The following is a 15,734-nucleotide window of genomic DNA, read 5'->3' on the forward strand; positions in this document are numbered from 1 at the left end:
GTCTTCGCCATTACTCTGAATCACATGTCCCAAATACTTGTACCTCTTTGTCCCATCAAAGTCATCACCACCCACTGAAATGTTTTGAGCTACATTTTTCCTGCCAGAGACCATGCACTCTGATTGAGACGTATTCATGCTGTACAGTAGTAGTAGTAGTAGTAGTAGTAGTAGTAGTAGTAGTAGTAGTAGTAGTAGTGGTGGTGGTGGTGGTGGTGGTGGTGGTGGTGGTGGTGGTGGTGGTGGTGGTAGTAGTAGTAGTAGTAGTAGTAGTAGTAGTAGTAGTAACAGTAATAATAATAATAATAATAATAATAATAATAATAATAATAATAATAATAATAATAATAACAATAATTATAATAATATTAGTAATAATAGTAATAATAATAATTATAATAATAATAATAATAATAATAATAATAATAATAATAATAATAATAATAATAATAATAATAATAATAATAATAATAATAATAATAATAATAATAATAATAATAATAATAATAATAATAATAATAATAATAATAATAATAATAATAATAATAATAATAATAATCATGAAAATAAGAATAAAAATTATAATAAAAATTACCATTATTATTGTTAATAATATAGTACTACTACTACTACTACTACTACTACTACTAGTAGTAGTAGGAGTTGTAATTGTGGTAATATTAGAAGGTGTACTATATGAACGTGAGGTGAGGCGACCCACCTGCAGGGTGAGGGCGTGGGGGGGCGGGGGCGTGGCCTGCAGGGAGTGGAGGTGCAGGCGGCCGTGTTCCAGGCTGATTCTGGCGTGCCGAGTTTGTCCCTCCACGTCCTGGACGGCCAAGACACGGCCGGCCTCCACCAGGCCCCTGGCACGCTGCGTCAGCCTCAGCAGCTCCTCCGCCTGCAGGGAGACAAAAAGTTGCAGCAGCAGCAGCAGTAGTAGTAGTAGTAGTAGTAGTAGTAGTAGTAGTAGTAGTAGTAGTAGTAGTAGTAGTAGTAGTACAGCACGGTTCAGTAGGTGGGTGGTACAATAGTAATCCTGAGTGAGGCAAGCGGCAAACAGTGGATAGTACATTCTCACTTTGTTTCTCTGACAGTGTTGATTAAGCCTAAGGTAAAGGCGGATTGACACGTGCCGATTTGCGACTGAAATTTTTGGTACGTACAATTTCCCTCCCATCCCTTCTAGCTGGAAAGTGTCACACGTAGCGCCTGGAAAGTATCGACTATTATAGTTGGCGCCTTGGCAAGAAGTTAATCTCAACGAACAGGTACCCGCCAAGATGTCTTCCTTCAGTGACGATGCTGAGGCGGGGTTGCTCTTCTTTGGCGTACCGGAAGAGTCAACAGAAGAGAAAATTCCTGTGGATACGTCCCTGGCTAAGTAGAAGGAAAGAAAGGAGTGTCTCCCACACTCTGTATTAGCCTACATTTCTCATAAGCAAATTGTTAATCTCAAGAAGACTGTGCACAATTGAGATCAAATTAAATCCTGCCAAGTGTTCACTCCTCACCTCAACAACACCCTGCATTGAGGGAAACACTTCTTGGAGAGTGGCAGTTATTTCCACATTTTCAAAGCTTACCCCGTGACGTCACCACGTAAAGAAAGTCGCAAATCGACTAACAAGACTAATATGTTGATATTGTTTTGCGACTGCTTTCTCCAGTCGCTAGGCACAGATTTTGAGTCGGAATTCTACGTACGTAAAATTTCAGCAGCAAATTGGTACGTGTGCATCTATCTTAAGGCCGGAACTCCCAACCCCCTCCCCATCCACTTACCCCACCCTCAACCTCTCTCCCTCTCTCTCTCTCTCTCTCTCTCTCTCTCTCTCTCTCTCTCTCTCTCTCTCTCTCTCTCTCTCTCTCTCTCTCTCTCTCTGTTAATATTAATGGTAATAATAATAATTATAATGATAAAGATGATGAGTATGATGATGATGATGATAAAAAATAATAATAATAATAATAATAATAATAATAATAATAATAATAATGATAATGATAATAATAATAATAATAATAATAATAATAATAATAATAATAATAATAATAATAATAATAATAATAATTATTATCATTTTTTTATTATAACAAAACAATAGACATAATAGCAATAATGTAAACAGAGAGAGAGAGAGAGAGAGAGAGAGAGAGAGAGAGAGAGAGAGAGAGAGAGAGAGAGAGAGAGAGAGAGCTCTGATTCTCGCTGGGCAGGATAGATCATAGCCACTCACCGTCAGACTCGGTTCCAGCAGGGCCGCCAGCCTGTCCGCGATGGAGGAGGCTGCGGCAGGTGACCGAGAGGCTGGAGTCACCAGCAGCAGCAGCAGCAGCAGCAGCAGTAGAGCCTGCTGGCTCAATGGCCGTCTGTGTGGCCTGCAGGGTGGCGGCCTGCAGGGCTGAACGGGATGACTTTGCAACCTGAAAAACCCATGGCAATCTATGTTTTCAAGGTCGCCTACTGGTCACCCAGACAGTTTTCCCCATTACGGAGCGAGCTCAGATCTCAAAGACCAATCTTCGGGTAGAACTGAGGCCACACTACACTCCACACACCGAGACAGCGAAGTCACAACCTTTTGAATTATATCTCGTACCAGCTTACAGCTAGGTGAATACTGAACAGGGCTACACATTAATAAGATCGCATATTTGTCTCACCGCACTCGGGACTCGAACCCAGGTCTTTTCTGTTGTGAGCCGAGTGTGTGTGTGTGTGTGTGTGTGTGTGTGTGTTTCACTATTTGATCTGCTGCAGTCTCTGACGGAACGAGCTCAGAGCTCATTATTTCCGATCTTCGGATAGGCCTGAGACCAGGCACACACTACACACCGGGACAACAAGGTCACAACTCCTTGATTTACATCCCGTACCTACTCACTGCTAGGTGAACAGTGAACAGTGAACAGGGGCTACACTTGAAAGGAGACACACCCAAATATCTCCACTCGGCCGGGGAATCGAACCCCGGTCCTCTGGCTTATGAAGCCAGCGTTCTAGCCACTGTGCTACCGGGCATATATGTGTGTGTGTGTGTGTGTGTGTGTGTGTGTGTGTGTGTTTCACTGTTTAATCTGCTGCAGTCTCTGACGAGACAGCCAGACGTTACCCTACGGAACGAGCTCAGAACTCATTATTTCCGATCTTCGGATAGGCCTGAGACCAGGCACACACCACACACCGGGACAACAAGGTCACAACTCCTCGATTTACATCCCGTACCTACTCACTGCTAGGTGAACAGTGAACAGTGAACAGGGGCTACACGTGAAAGGAGACACACCCAAATATCTCCACCCGGCCGGGGAATTGAACCCCGGTCCTCTGGCTTGTGAAGCCAGCGCTCTAACCACTGAGCTACCGTGTGTGTGTGTGTGTGTGTGTGTGTGTGTGTGTGTGTGTGTGTGTGTGTGTGAGTTAATGGTTGGAAGTTAATTACAGTTTGCAATGATTAATAGAATACAACAATGTAATGTAACAATGTAGTTCATCATTCTGAAAGTCAACAAGTGTTTGGTGAGTGACTGTTATCTGTCAACATTGTTCAGAGTCAATACAGTACGTGTGCTAAACTACAAACAATGTATTGTAATTGAACCGTGCACCACGTACTATGTAGTGCAGGACCTATCGGTTAAGCCTTAAGGCGTGCTCAACACACAAAGTCAGTCAGTAAGAAGAGAAGAGTGACTGAGGTGCAAGCACACCTAATGTGAGGACACACTCACCCTGGTGACGGTGGTGACCACGTGGACATCAGGAAACACTGCCGCCCTCTCCTCCTCCTCCTCCTCCTCCTCCAGCAGATGGTCTGCATCCTCAATCACCTCGTAAGCTTCCTGTCGTGTTGATGGAGTGCGCAGCTCCTGCAGCATGGCGTGCAGCGCCTCCTCTCTCTGCCGCACCTTCTCCTGCCTGCCCTCCACGCGGGAGTCCTCGCGGCTTATCGCCTCCCGGGCACCCTTGCTCTGGTCCACCAGCGTCTGGAGGTCGTCCTCCAGCTGCTGCTGGCGGCCACACCACCCACCCAGGGTTGTCCGGTAGTCTGCCAGCTGGCTCTGCTCCTCCTGGCAGGAGCGGATGGCGGCCAGGACCTTGCCTCTTGCTCCTGCAGCAGGGACCGTGTCCTCTTGCTGAGTCCCGCTGTGGCCCTTGGTGCAGGCTGTGTCACTGCTGCCGGAGCTGTCAGCTGCTTTTCTGGCTTGGGTGCCACACAGGCCAGTCCTGCACCTCTCATCTTCCTGATAAAGGCCTCTGTGATATAGGAGATAGGGAACTGGCCGGCCTCAGGCAGGGCGTGACTCACCCTGCACGTGGGGCACGTGACGGCACCCTGCTCCTTCAGTTCATTAATGCACGGCGTGCAAAGTGTATGCCCACACGGCAGGTTGCGTGGCCGCCTGTGGGTGTCGTCAAAGGTGTTGAGGCACACAGGGCAGTCCTCTACGTTGTCGTCCTGGAAGAAAGAGACAGCGGCGTGAGGGACACACTGTACACAACGCGACAGGCTGGCCACAGGACACAGCAGGACAGTGAGGGACACGCAGGTGTGGGAGTGTAACACTGCATGGGTGTGCACGATGGCTGCTGCAGGAGGAAGGAACACTGACTACCCGTGCCACTCCCCAACCCAACACTGACTGCCATGTCCACCCCAACACTCACCATAGCTCTGGCTGCTGCTGCTGCTGCTGCTGCTGGTGATGAAGCTCTTCCTTCAGAGTGGCGGTGGAGGTGGTGCTGGCTGCCTTGGTGTAACAGTGACAGAGTGAGAGTGGCCACAGCGCGATTCAAACTCCGCCTCCTTGTTCCTGCCTGGGTGGAGATGCGATTCACGTCCCTCAAAAGTCAACCTGAGACAAAGTTACGGGAAGAAATAAGCACATGATAGATGTAATGGAAAATGAATCTTATAGCCCGCAGTTACTACACGCACTCTTCCACCTTCACTCCTTCGCAAACTGAAGCAAAACACAGCATATTATTTTGTATGGAGTGAAGCATCACATCCCTGTATTATGAAGAGTGAGGGACAGGAATGGCCAGCAGGAAGGCCACACAGACACAACTATGTTGTACAACACAGAACTCAGACTCAGTGTGTGTGTGTGTGTGTGTGTGTGTGTGTGTGTGTGTGTGTGTGTGTGTGTGTGTGTGTGTGTGTAGAGCAGGAGGCATACGTGCCTGAGAGACGCGATGCATTGAGTGAGGGACAGGAGAGAGAGGGAGTGAGGGAGGGCTGGAGGCAGTGATGTCACCGTTATTTTCCCTCAGCTTATGTGTACATCCATTTATCTGTTTCTCTCTTGTTTTGTGGTTGGGGGATTAAGTGTTATTTTTCTCTTTATTGTGATTATTTATTCTTTTTTTTTTCATTGTGAATTTTCTTTAAGTTTTTCTTTTTTGTTGTGCATTGCAGTGTGAAATGATATGTTGTGTAATAGTGTTTCATGCTTTGTGTACATCTTCCTCCCTCACCCTGGGCCCGGGGTCGGCAGGAGTCTGTCTGTCAGGCTGGAACGATCAGTCCTGTTCTTGTCCTGCACGACACGCGCTGGTTGGACAAGATGGTCACTGGACACTAGACACTAGACACCAGCAGACTGCTCGCCACACGCCTGTCACATGTGTGTGTGTGTGTGTGTGTGTGTGTGTGTGTGTGTGTGTGTGTGTGTGTTAAAGGCCTGTACTGGTTATCAGGAGCGGAACAGCCACCACCACCACCACCACCACCAGCCGTCACCCTCTCACTGCGAGCTGAAAGTTCGTTCATTATTACTGATCTTCGGGTGAGACTGTACGTGGCACACCTCACTACCACACACCACACCACCACAAACTACACACTCACCACTCAACACACACCAAACACTACCACACACCACCACAAACACTCACCACACACCACCACACCAGACCACTCACCACACACCACACACCACATACTAGACAGCCCATCCCCGTGTTAAGTTTGTCACTGGTCACTGGTCAGTCAAAGCACAACTCTGTATATTTCAACTCATTACATGTACTACTATACTGTTCACACACACACACACACACACACACACACACACACACACACACACACACACACACACACACGAGTTGATGAAATTATTATAACTACTACTACTACTACTACAACTACTACTACTACTACTACTACACACTATACTACTACTACTACTACTACTAATATATAATAATAATAATAACAATAATATTGTTACGTTATCAACAAGCTGCACTGTTTGAAATCCAGAAGCCATTTCAGAGTACACACTACTACTACTACTACTACTACTACTACTACTACTACTACTACTACTACTACTACTACTACTACTACAACTATTACTACCACCACCATCATGAATACCATAAAAACTACTACTACCTCTTTACTACTACTACTACTACTACTACTAACTACTTCTACGACTAGTGCTACTACTACTACTACTACTACTACTACTACCACCACTACCACCAGCACTACAACTATTACCACTATTACTACTACTGCTATTACTAATGCCATCATAAATACCACCACTATTACTACTACTAATACGACTATTACTACTACTACTGCTAATACTATTACTACTACTGCTACTACAACTACTACCACTACAACTACTACAACTTCTGCTAATACTTTTACTAAAATGATAATAATGATAACAATAATATTAACAATACTAATAATCACAATAATAATAATAATAATAATAATAATAATAATAATAATAATAATAACAACAACAATAATAATAATACTTCATAATTATTGTTGCATATATCTAAAGACATCGATCTATTCCTTCTATTAATAGTTTCCCCTTCAAAATTGTATGTCCCCTGTATCGGGACTTGAAGGGGACACTAAACTGAACTATTTAATTTCACTCCTTCAATGTCAGACTATGTTACCAAACGACTATTTTAACTATGAAGGAAGAGAGGTAGGATACTCAAAATTGGAGGAGAGGTGGAGGAAAGTCGGTAGAGGTGGAGGGAAGTGGAGATAAATTGTGGAGGGAGATATGGAGGAAAGAAACACATGTCAATCCCTATAAACTACTACTACTACTACTACTACTACTACTACTACTACTACTATCACTCTCTTCTACCTCTCTCGTTCTCCCAATATTCTTACTTCTATTCCTTCAAATTATTCTTCATTACTTTCTACTACATCTTTGCATTATAACACCTCTTCTTCATCAACAGAACACAAGAGAAGAGAATCAAACATACCAAACACCTTTCTACTACTATTTCTTTACTTCCAAACCTTTCTACTTTTCTATTTTCCCCAACACCCTTATTTATACACCTTTAATAAACTCTTCATTACCTTCTACTACATCCTTGCATTATACCACCCTCCTCTTTAACAAAATACAAACTAAAATTAACAAAAACAAAACACGTCAAACTGTCTACAACGCCTGCCTACTACAACTACATTCACCCTCTCGCACCTTCCTCTCCTTCCCAACCTCCTCATTTCTACACCTCTAGTCAACTCAAGCCAGGGCGGTGAAGGAAGGCACTCACCACTCAGGGCTCGTCAGTACTTCCTTGCCATCGAAGCTGAATATTCTCGGTTTCTGCATGAAGCGACCGCCATCACCTGAGAATATCCCGCGCCAGGTGTTGAAGAGAACCTCCCCCTGTGCAGGTAAACAAAGGTACGCACAGGTAAGTGAAGTTAGAAGTGGTTATGGTAGTAAATACAGTGAAATCTAGGTAAATGAAGGTGAGTGTAGGTAAATGTAGGTATGCACAGGTAAGGCAGGATGAAAATTAGGTAAAACAGAAGTACATATAGGTAGAAATAGGTAAAACAGTAAACACATGTAAAAATAGGTAAATACAGGTATATATAGGTAAAACACAGGTTAATATAGGTAAAACACAGGTATATATAGGTGAAATATAGGTAAAACGTAGGTAAAATAGGTAAATACAGGTAAATATAGGTAAATAAAGGCAAAACATAGGTAAATACAGGTGTAGATAGGTAAAACACAAGTGAATATAAGCAAAAACTCTCACCAACACCCAGACGTATCTTTCTTGCGAATAATAAATAATAAATGATAAACAAAAGTGAAGATAATACATAAGGCTCCTCCTCCTCCTCCTCCTCCTCCTCCTCCTCCTCTTCTTCTCTTCTTATTCCATTTATCATCACCATTTTTACCAGAGAGAGAGAGAGAGAGAGAGAGAGAGAGAGAGAGAGAGAGAGAGAGAGATTGAAACATGAGAGAGAGATTAGAGATAGCCAACCACTCCCACTCTACATTAATATTGACGACAGGTAAGTTAGCATCGTCTCTCCTAAGAAACACAAAAAAGAGAGACAGAGAGAGAAACAGAGAGAGACAGAGAGACAAACACGAGAGAGGATTAGAGACAGCCAATCACTCCTGGAGGTGAGGAGAGCCCTGAAGGTTCCGCTCAGCCCCGCCCGCCGCGCCTCACGATAGCAGGTGTAGTCCACGCCCGTCACGCCCCTCATGTCTCCGGTGTACGGCTGGTTGAGGGCGGCCAGGATTAGCTGTGGGCGTGTGGGAGTGATGAGTGTGGGAGGTATGAGGAATCTGTGGGCTTGTGGGCGTGAGTGTTTGAGGAATGAGGAATGTATGGGCGTGTGGGTGTGAGTGTGGGAAGGCGTGAAGAATGTATGGGCGTGTGGGCGTGAATGTGGGAGGAATGTATGGGCGTGTGGGCGTGAGTGTGGTAGGAATGAGAAATGTATGGGCCTGTGGGCGTGAATGTGGGAGGAATGTATGGGCGTGTGGGCGTGAGTGTGGAAGGAATGAGGAATGTATACGAGTTTTTCTATTTTATTTTATATTTTTTCTCTATATTTTTGTTGGGATAGGAATATGATAGGTTTACATTTAGGAATGGGAATATAATGTGTATGTCCAGGAATATACATAATAGGAATAGATGGGAATATGGTAGGAATGCATAGGAATAAAGTAGGAATTCATAGAAATATATAGAAATGCATAGGAATGAAGGACTGCAATAGAAATACATTGGGATATACAGGAATGCATACGGATTAATAGGAATGTTAACACACACACACACACACACACACACACACACACACACACACACACACACACACACACACACACTTACCTTTGTTAACTCTTCCTTTACGCAGGCAAACAAACAAACAGACAAACAATAAACAAGTAAATAACACTGAGATATCTGAGGCAATAACAATCTATATACACTAACTACCCCCGTTGTCCTACATACTTCACGCCACACAAACACGCACACACACGAACACTCATTACACACACTTATCCATCAACTACCACTCATCTCTGCACACATCAGCCCAGTAGTGTGCTCGTTACACCAGGGAACGGTGCTAAGAACGGTAAATATTGATGAAACAAAATATAGGCGGTCTTCTCCACGATGCCTCAGGCCCCGGCAATCTACGCAAGCCTGCTGGTTACAATACTTTCGTTTCTCACTCTATTATTCGGTCTCTGTACGACGATTATTGTGTTTCTATAAATATTTCGTTGCCATTGAAGTGATTTCCGTGCCTCTGTTCGGTAAATATGTGGTGTTTTGTGCTGTGTTTGTGCTGTGACAGGGGCCAGCTGTGGGGCTCAAATTTATGCCTCGGCCATTAACCCCTTTTTCATTTCAAGCTGTAACCGAATCCCTATCATTTCAAAGAATCGCTTACGCTCTTTGAAGTATGTAACACTGCCACTGAATCAAATATGTGGCTTTATGATGGTGTTTAGTCCTCTTAAAGGTAGATATTATAGCTTTTGTTTTCTTTTATTTACATTTGGTTATGACGATATAGCTCCTTCTAGACTGTTCTGCAAGACAGCTCAGATTCTGTAAAGTGTGTTAGCATACTCGTAATATCAACATGGTTTGACTTCTCATTACTTTTAACGGTGACAGTGTTGATACGTTTATGATTAATTTATTTAAATATATTCTATTATTAGTTAGGCTAGAGATGCTTTGATATTGTGGATATTAGTTAAAATATTTATCAAGTCATAAAATATCAGACATTCGGCCGTGGCTTCATTTTTTCTATTTTCCATTTTTTAAATGAGTTCCGTTACGAACGTAAAATCACCAACTGTCACCAGCCCAGGTGGACTTGAGTGAGATGAGCTGGGAGGAGGAAAGTCTAAGCGACGTGGATGAACTGAATGATAGATTTGTAGAAAATGTGAGGAATGCAGCAGTAAGCCAGATAGGGTATGCAAGAACAAGTGCCAGAAAGCATGCATGTAGGCCGTGGTGGAATAATGAGATCAGGGATGCTAGGAAGGAAAGAAACAGACTGAATAGGATGTGCAGACAGTTAAGAAAGAGGAGACATGAGAGTGAGGAAGCTGAAAGGAGTACCTGAATGCATGGGCAGCGTATGTGAGTCATTAGCGAATGACGAAGCGAAAGATAATGAATGCTAAAGTTACAAGTGAGAGAAGTGTGATTCAGGCACTTAGAGAGAAAGGTATGGAAGGTGGGCGAGAATGGTACAGATTCCTGAGGGGTGAGGGGATGCCTGACAGTGAGAATGTGGAGAGCCTGAAGGTGAATGGGGCAGTGGTGACTGATAAGGAAGAGAAGGGCAATGAAAGAGTTTTGGGAAGAGATTGGAGGTGTAGGTGAGGTCTTTGATGTGGATGAAGGATGTGTGTCACTGGAGAGAAAGGATGCAGATGAGTTGAATGAAAGGATCAGCAGGGAGGAGGTGGAGAAATGTGTGAGGAAGCAGAAGAATGGGAAGGCAGCAGGGCCGGATGAGATACCGTATGAAATGTACAAAATGGAGAAGTAGTGATTGATAGGATGACTGAGTTGTTCAACCAGGTGTGGGAGGAGAAGAGAGTGCCGAGAATGTGGAATGAATGCAGGGTGACCTTGTTGCATAAGGGAGGATATAAGAGTAAGAATGAGTTGAGGAACTACATGCCGATTGCGTTAGTTAACACAGTAGGCAAAGTGTTCAGTGCGGTGTTGAATGAGAGATTGTGCAAATGGATTGAGAGAGTTGGAGTGTTAGGCGAAGAGCAAAATGGATTCCGAGTGGACAGGAGAGCAGAAGACAATCTGTTTGTGGTGAATGAATTGATTGAGAGAAAGAAAAGGGATTGTAGCAAACTATACCGTCCTGACCAGCGTAAATCCATGTTAAATAAGGCACCAGCAGCACACGGCCACTCTCCTAATACCGTCACTCCTTGTCTCAAAGTGGAGCCTTGGCCGCCAGCCGGCCTTCCCCACCTCTCCCTCCTCCACTGCGCGCGCTGGCCGAGGCGGGACACAACACAACCACACTCCACTCGCTCCACTTCTAATACACGAATACAATATGAAATATGATCAAGTATAAACATGTCGAACTAAATCATTTGCCACTATCATCGTAACTCTATGTCAAAAGTAGAAGGAAAAGAGAGAAGCGGTACAGAGAGGAGTATACCGCACAAACAAAAACACTCGTTAAACAGTGATGGAGGAGCAGGAAGAGGAGGAGGAGGAGGAGAGAACATTCATAGGAATGAGAGAGACAACTGGAAGAAATTCGGAGAAGAAATAGTAATTACAAATCTCTCTCTCTCTCTCTCTCTCTCTCTCTGATTATGACAATGTCTGGGAAAATGGCAAGGCAGACATGGCGGTAAATGCGCTGCAGCTTACGGACACTAACTCTGCTACCTATAGATGTTCGGTCTCTCTCCACTAACTTTCTTCATATTCAGTGATTGGCTCATCACAAAAATGTAGACGAATGTATCAACGAATCTCGGCTCCCTCCACCACCCATGACAACCACGCCTACACTCCCGACTGTCACATGTACGTACGTGTGTTGGCGGACAAACACGCCACGTAAAGCTGGAACACTTTCACTCACTCACACGTCAAACTGGAACACTGACCTCACTCACTCACCACACGCAAAGCTGGAACACTCACTCACTCACCACACGCCAAGCTGGAACACTCTCCTTCCTCACCACACACAAAGCTGGAACACTCACTCACTCACCACACGCCAAGCTGGAACACTCCCTTCCTCACTCACACGCAAAGCTGGAACACTCACTCACTCACTCACACGCAAAGCTGGAACATTCTCAATCACTCACACACGAAGCTGAAACACCTTCCCTCACTCACTCACACCTTTTTTTTCTTTTTTAGTGTTTTTACGGTTGTAGAGGCAAAGTAACAAGATTCCTACAAGACTAACTGGAGAAATGCTCTTTAAATTCCCGTTAATAATTTCTGTGGTCTTGGCAAAAAGTTGAGGTATTTCTACAGTTAAGAGTGACAAGATTTCTATAAGATTAACTGGAGAAACAATCTTAAAAACCCGGCAATAATTTCTGTGGCCTTGGCAAAAAATTGAGGTATTTCTACAGTTAAGAATGACAAGATTTCTATACGATTAACTGGAGAAACGCTCTTAAAAACACCACCAAATCATTTCTATGGCCTTGACAAAGAGTTGAGATGATTTTACAGTTCAGAGTGCCAAGATTTCTATAAGATTAACTGGAGAAACACTCTTAAAAACCCAGCCAATCATTACTGTGGCCTTAGCAAAAATTTGAGATATTTCTACAGTTAAGAGTGACAAGATTTCTATAAGATTAACTGGAGAAACACTCTTAAAAACCCGGCAATAATTTATGTGGCCTTGACAAAAAATTGAGGTATTTCTACAGTTAAGAATGACAAGATTTCTATAAGATTAACTGGAGAAACGCTCTTAAAAACATCACCAAATAATTTCTATGGCCTTGGCAAAGAGTTGAGATGATTTTACAGTTCAGAGTGACAAGAATTCTATAAGATTAAGTGGAGAAACACTCTTAAAAACCCGGCAATCATTTCTGTGGCCTTAGCAAAAAGTTGAGGTATTTCTACAGTTAAGAGTGACAAGATTTCTATAAGACTAACTGGAGAAACACTCTTAAAAACCCCACCAATAATCTCTGTGGCCCTTGAAAAAAGTCGTGGTGAGAGAGTAGTGTTTGTGAATATTGGCCAATGCATCCTTGAGGTCCCATCTGTAAACAAACCCCTCACTGGAGACCCTGCCAGACTGATTGACCTTACAGACACTCAACCACACACAATACTTCAGGCTGTTAACAATGTGAATGTGAACGGAATCTGAGTCATTCTTTTATGTAAGCAAAGGTGGCTGAGATTAATGGAAGGAGTTAAAAAAATAGAAGATAGAAAAAGAAAAAGGCCCACTTAGAACGGCAGTCCCCGTGCAGATCCAAGAGTTAGCTAAAGGAAAGGGATAACTGTCTTAAAACCTCCTTTTTAAATTGACTCTATTGCTTTTATAGTATTGTTGGTTATCATCATCACTATTGCTGTTGTGGTTATTGTGGTTATTAGTGTTGTTAGATTAGATGATATTATGTTGTGTGTGTTGTGTTGTGTTGTGTGTGTTGTGTTGTGTTGTGTTGTGTTGTGTTGTGTTGTGTTGTGTTGTGTTGTGTGTTGTTGTGTTGTGTTGTGTTGTGTTTGTGTTGTGTTGTGTTGTGTGTGTTGTGTTGTGTTGTGTTGTGTTGTGTTTGTTGTGTTGTTGTGTTGTGTTTTGTGTTGTGTTTGTGTTGTGTTGTGTTGTTTTGTTTGTTTGTGTTGTGTTGTGTTGTTTGTGTTGTGTTTTGTTTTGTTGTTTTGTTTGTGTTTTGTGTTGTGTTGTGTTGTGTTGTGTTTGTGTTTTTGTGTTGTGTTTGTTGTTTTGTGTTTTGTTTTTGTGTTGTTTTGTTTTTTTGTTGTGTTGTTTGTTGTGTTGTGTTGTGTGTTGTGTTTTTTGTTTGTTGTTTTTTGTTTGTTGTTTTGTGTTGTGTTATTGTGTTGTTGTGTTTGTTTATTTTTTGTTGTTTTGTGTTGTTTTTGTTTGTGTTTTTGTTTGTGTTTGTTGTGTTGTGTTGTGTTTTTTGTGTTGTGTGTGTTGTGTTTATGTTTTTTGTTGTTGTTTTTTGTGTTTTGTTTGTTTTGTTTGTTTGTTGTTTTTTGTTGTGTTTGTTTTTTGTGTTGTGTTGTTTTTTTTTTGTTTTTTGTTTTTTTTTTTGTTTGTTTTATTTTTTTTTTTTTGTTTATTTTTTTTTTTTTTTTTTTTTTTTTTTTTTTTTTTTTTTTTTTTTTTTTATTTTTTTTTTTTTTTTTTTTTTTTTTTTTTTTTTTTTTTATTTTTTTTTTTTTTTTTTTATTTTTTTTTTTTTTTTTTTTTTTTTTTGTTTTTTTTTTTTTTTTTTTTTTTTTTTTTTTTTTTTTTTTTTTTTTTTTTTTTTTTTTTTATTTTTTTTTTTTTTTTTTTTTTTTTTTTTTTTTTTTTTTTTTTTTTTTTTTTTTTTTTTTTTTTTTATTTTTTTTTTTTTTTTTTTTTTTTTTTTTTTTTTTTTTTTTTTTTTTTTTTTTTTTTTTTTTTTTTTTTTTTTTTTTTTTTTTTTTTTTTTTTTTTTTTTTTTTTTTTTTTTTTTTTTTTTTTTTTTTTTTTTTTTTTTTTTTTTTTTTTTTTTTTTTTTTTTTTTTTTTTTTTTTTTTTTTTTTTTTTGTTTTTTTTTTTTTTTTTTTTTTTTGTTTTTTTTTTTTTTTTTTTTTTTTTTTTTTTTTTTTTTTTTTTTTTTGTTTTTTTTTTTTTTTTTTTTTTTTTTTTTTTTTTTTTTTTTTTTTTTTTTTTTTTTTTTTTTTTTTTTTTTTTTTTTTTTTTTTTTTTTTTTTTTTTTTTTTTTTTTTTTTTTTGTTGTTTTGTTTTTTGTTTTGTTGTTTTTTTTTTTTTTTTTTTTTTTTTTTTTTTTTTTTTTTTTGTTTTTTTTTTTTTTTTTTTTTTTTTTTTTTTTTTTTTTTTTTTTTTTTTTTTTTTTTTTTTTTTTTTTTTTTTTTTTTTTTTTTATTTTTTTTTTTTTTTTTTTTTTTTTTTTTTTTTTTTTTTTTTTTTTTTTTTTTTTTTTTTTTTTTTTTTTTTTTTTTTTTTTTTTTTTTTTTTTGTTTTTTTTTGTTTTTTTGTTTTTTTTGTTTTTTTTTGTTTTTTTGTTTTTTGTTGTGTTGTTTTGTTTTTTTGTTTTTGTTTTTTTGTTGTTTTGTTGTTGTTGTGTTGTTGTTGTTGTTGTTGTTGTGTGTGTGTTGTGTGTGTGTGTTGTGTTGTTGTGTGTGTGTGTGTTGTTGTTGTTGTGTTGTGTGTGTTGTGTGTGTGTTGTTGTTGTGTTGTTGTTGTTGTGTGTGTTGTTGTTGTGTGTGTGTGTGTGTTGTGTGTGTGTGTGTGTGTGTGTGTGTTGTGTTGTGTTGTGTTGTGTTGTGTTGTGTTGTGTTGTGACGCATCCAGCGATGACATAGATACATTGAAATAGACACGTTGATAAATACACGATGCAGGACACGTTGACATAGACACGTTGATAAATACACGACGCATCCCGCGATGACATAGACACGTTGAAATAGACGCGATGCAGGATCCGTTGACATAGACACGTTGAAATAGACACGTTGAAATAGACACGTTGAAATAGACACGGTGCAGGATCCGTTGACATAGACACGTTGAAATAGACACGTTGAAATAGACACGTTGATAAATACACGATGCATCCCGCGATGACATAGACACGTTGAAATAGACACGTTGACATAGAGACGTTGAAATAGACACGTTGAA

General features: G+C 40.3%; 3 protein-coding genes across 3 annotated transcripts in view; all 3 read right to left on the minus strand.

Annotated features, from left to right (window-relative positions):
* The window catches only part of LOC123508264, a gene marked incomplete at its 3' end in the record, with an annotated part of 16,369 nt that extends 12,487 nt beyond the window's left edge, over nt 1-3,882 (minus strand). Inside the window, exons 1-3 of the mRNA XM_045261840.1 lie at nt 3,736-3,882; nt 2,241-2,405; nt 722-901 (exon numbers count right to left, since the gene is read on the minus strand). Of these exons, the coding sequence (XP_045117775.1) occupies nt 722-901; nt 2,241-2,405; nt 3,736-3,882 (492 nt within the window). The remainder of the gene's footprint in view (nt 1-721; nt 902-2,240; nt 2,406-3,735) is intronic.
* LOC123508091 (RING finger protein 224-like) overlaps nt 1-4,803 on the minus strand; it is a 212,015-nt gene extending 207,212 nt beyond the window's left edge. The window contains exons 1-2 of the mRNA XM_045261537.1: nt 4,673-4,803; nt 3,736-4,463 (exon numbers count right to left, since the gene is read on the minus strand). Coding sequence (XP_045117472.1) covers nt 3,951-4,463; nt 4,673-4,675 — 516 coding nt within the window. The 5' untranslated portion in view covers nt 4,676-4,803 and the 3' untranslated portion in view covers nt 3,736-3,950. The remainder of the gene's footprint in view (nt 1-3,735; nt 4,464-4,672) is intronic.
* LOC123508012 (E3 ubiquitin-protein ligase TRIM32-like) overlaps nt 4,770-15,734 on the minus strand; it is a 128,768-nt gene continuing 117,803 nt past the window's right edge. The window contains exon 6 of the mRNA XM_045261370.1: nt 4,770-4,860. Within this exon, the coding sequence (XP_045117305.1) occupies nt 4,849-4,860 (12 nt within the window). The 3' untranslated portion in view covers nt 4,770-4,848. The remainder of the gene's footprint in view (nt 4,861-15,734) is intronic.

Source organism: Portunus trituberculatus, chromosome 3, assembly GCF_017591435.1.
Source record: "Portunus trituberculatus isolate SZX2019 chromosome 3, ASM1759143v1, whole genome shotgun sequence".
Taxonomy (NCBI): domain Eukaryota; kingdom Metazoa; phylum Arthropoda; class Malacostraca; order Decapoda; family Portunidae; genus Portunus; species Portunus trituberculatus.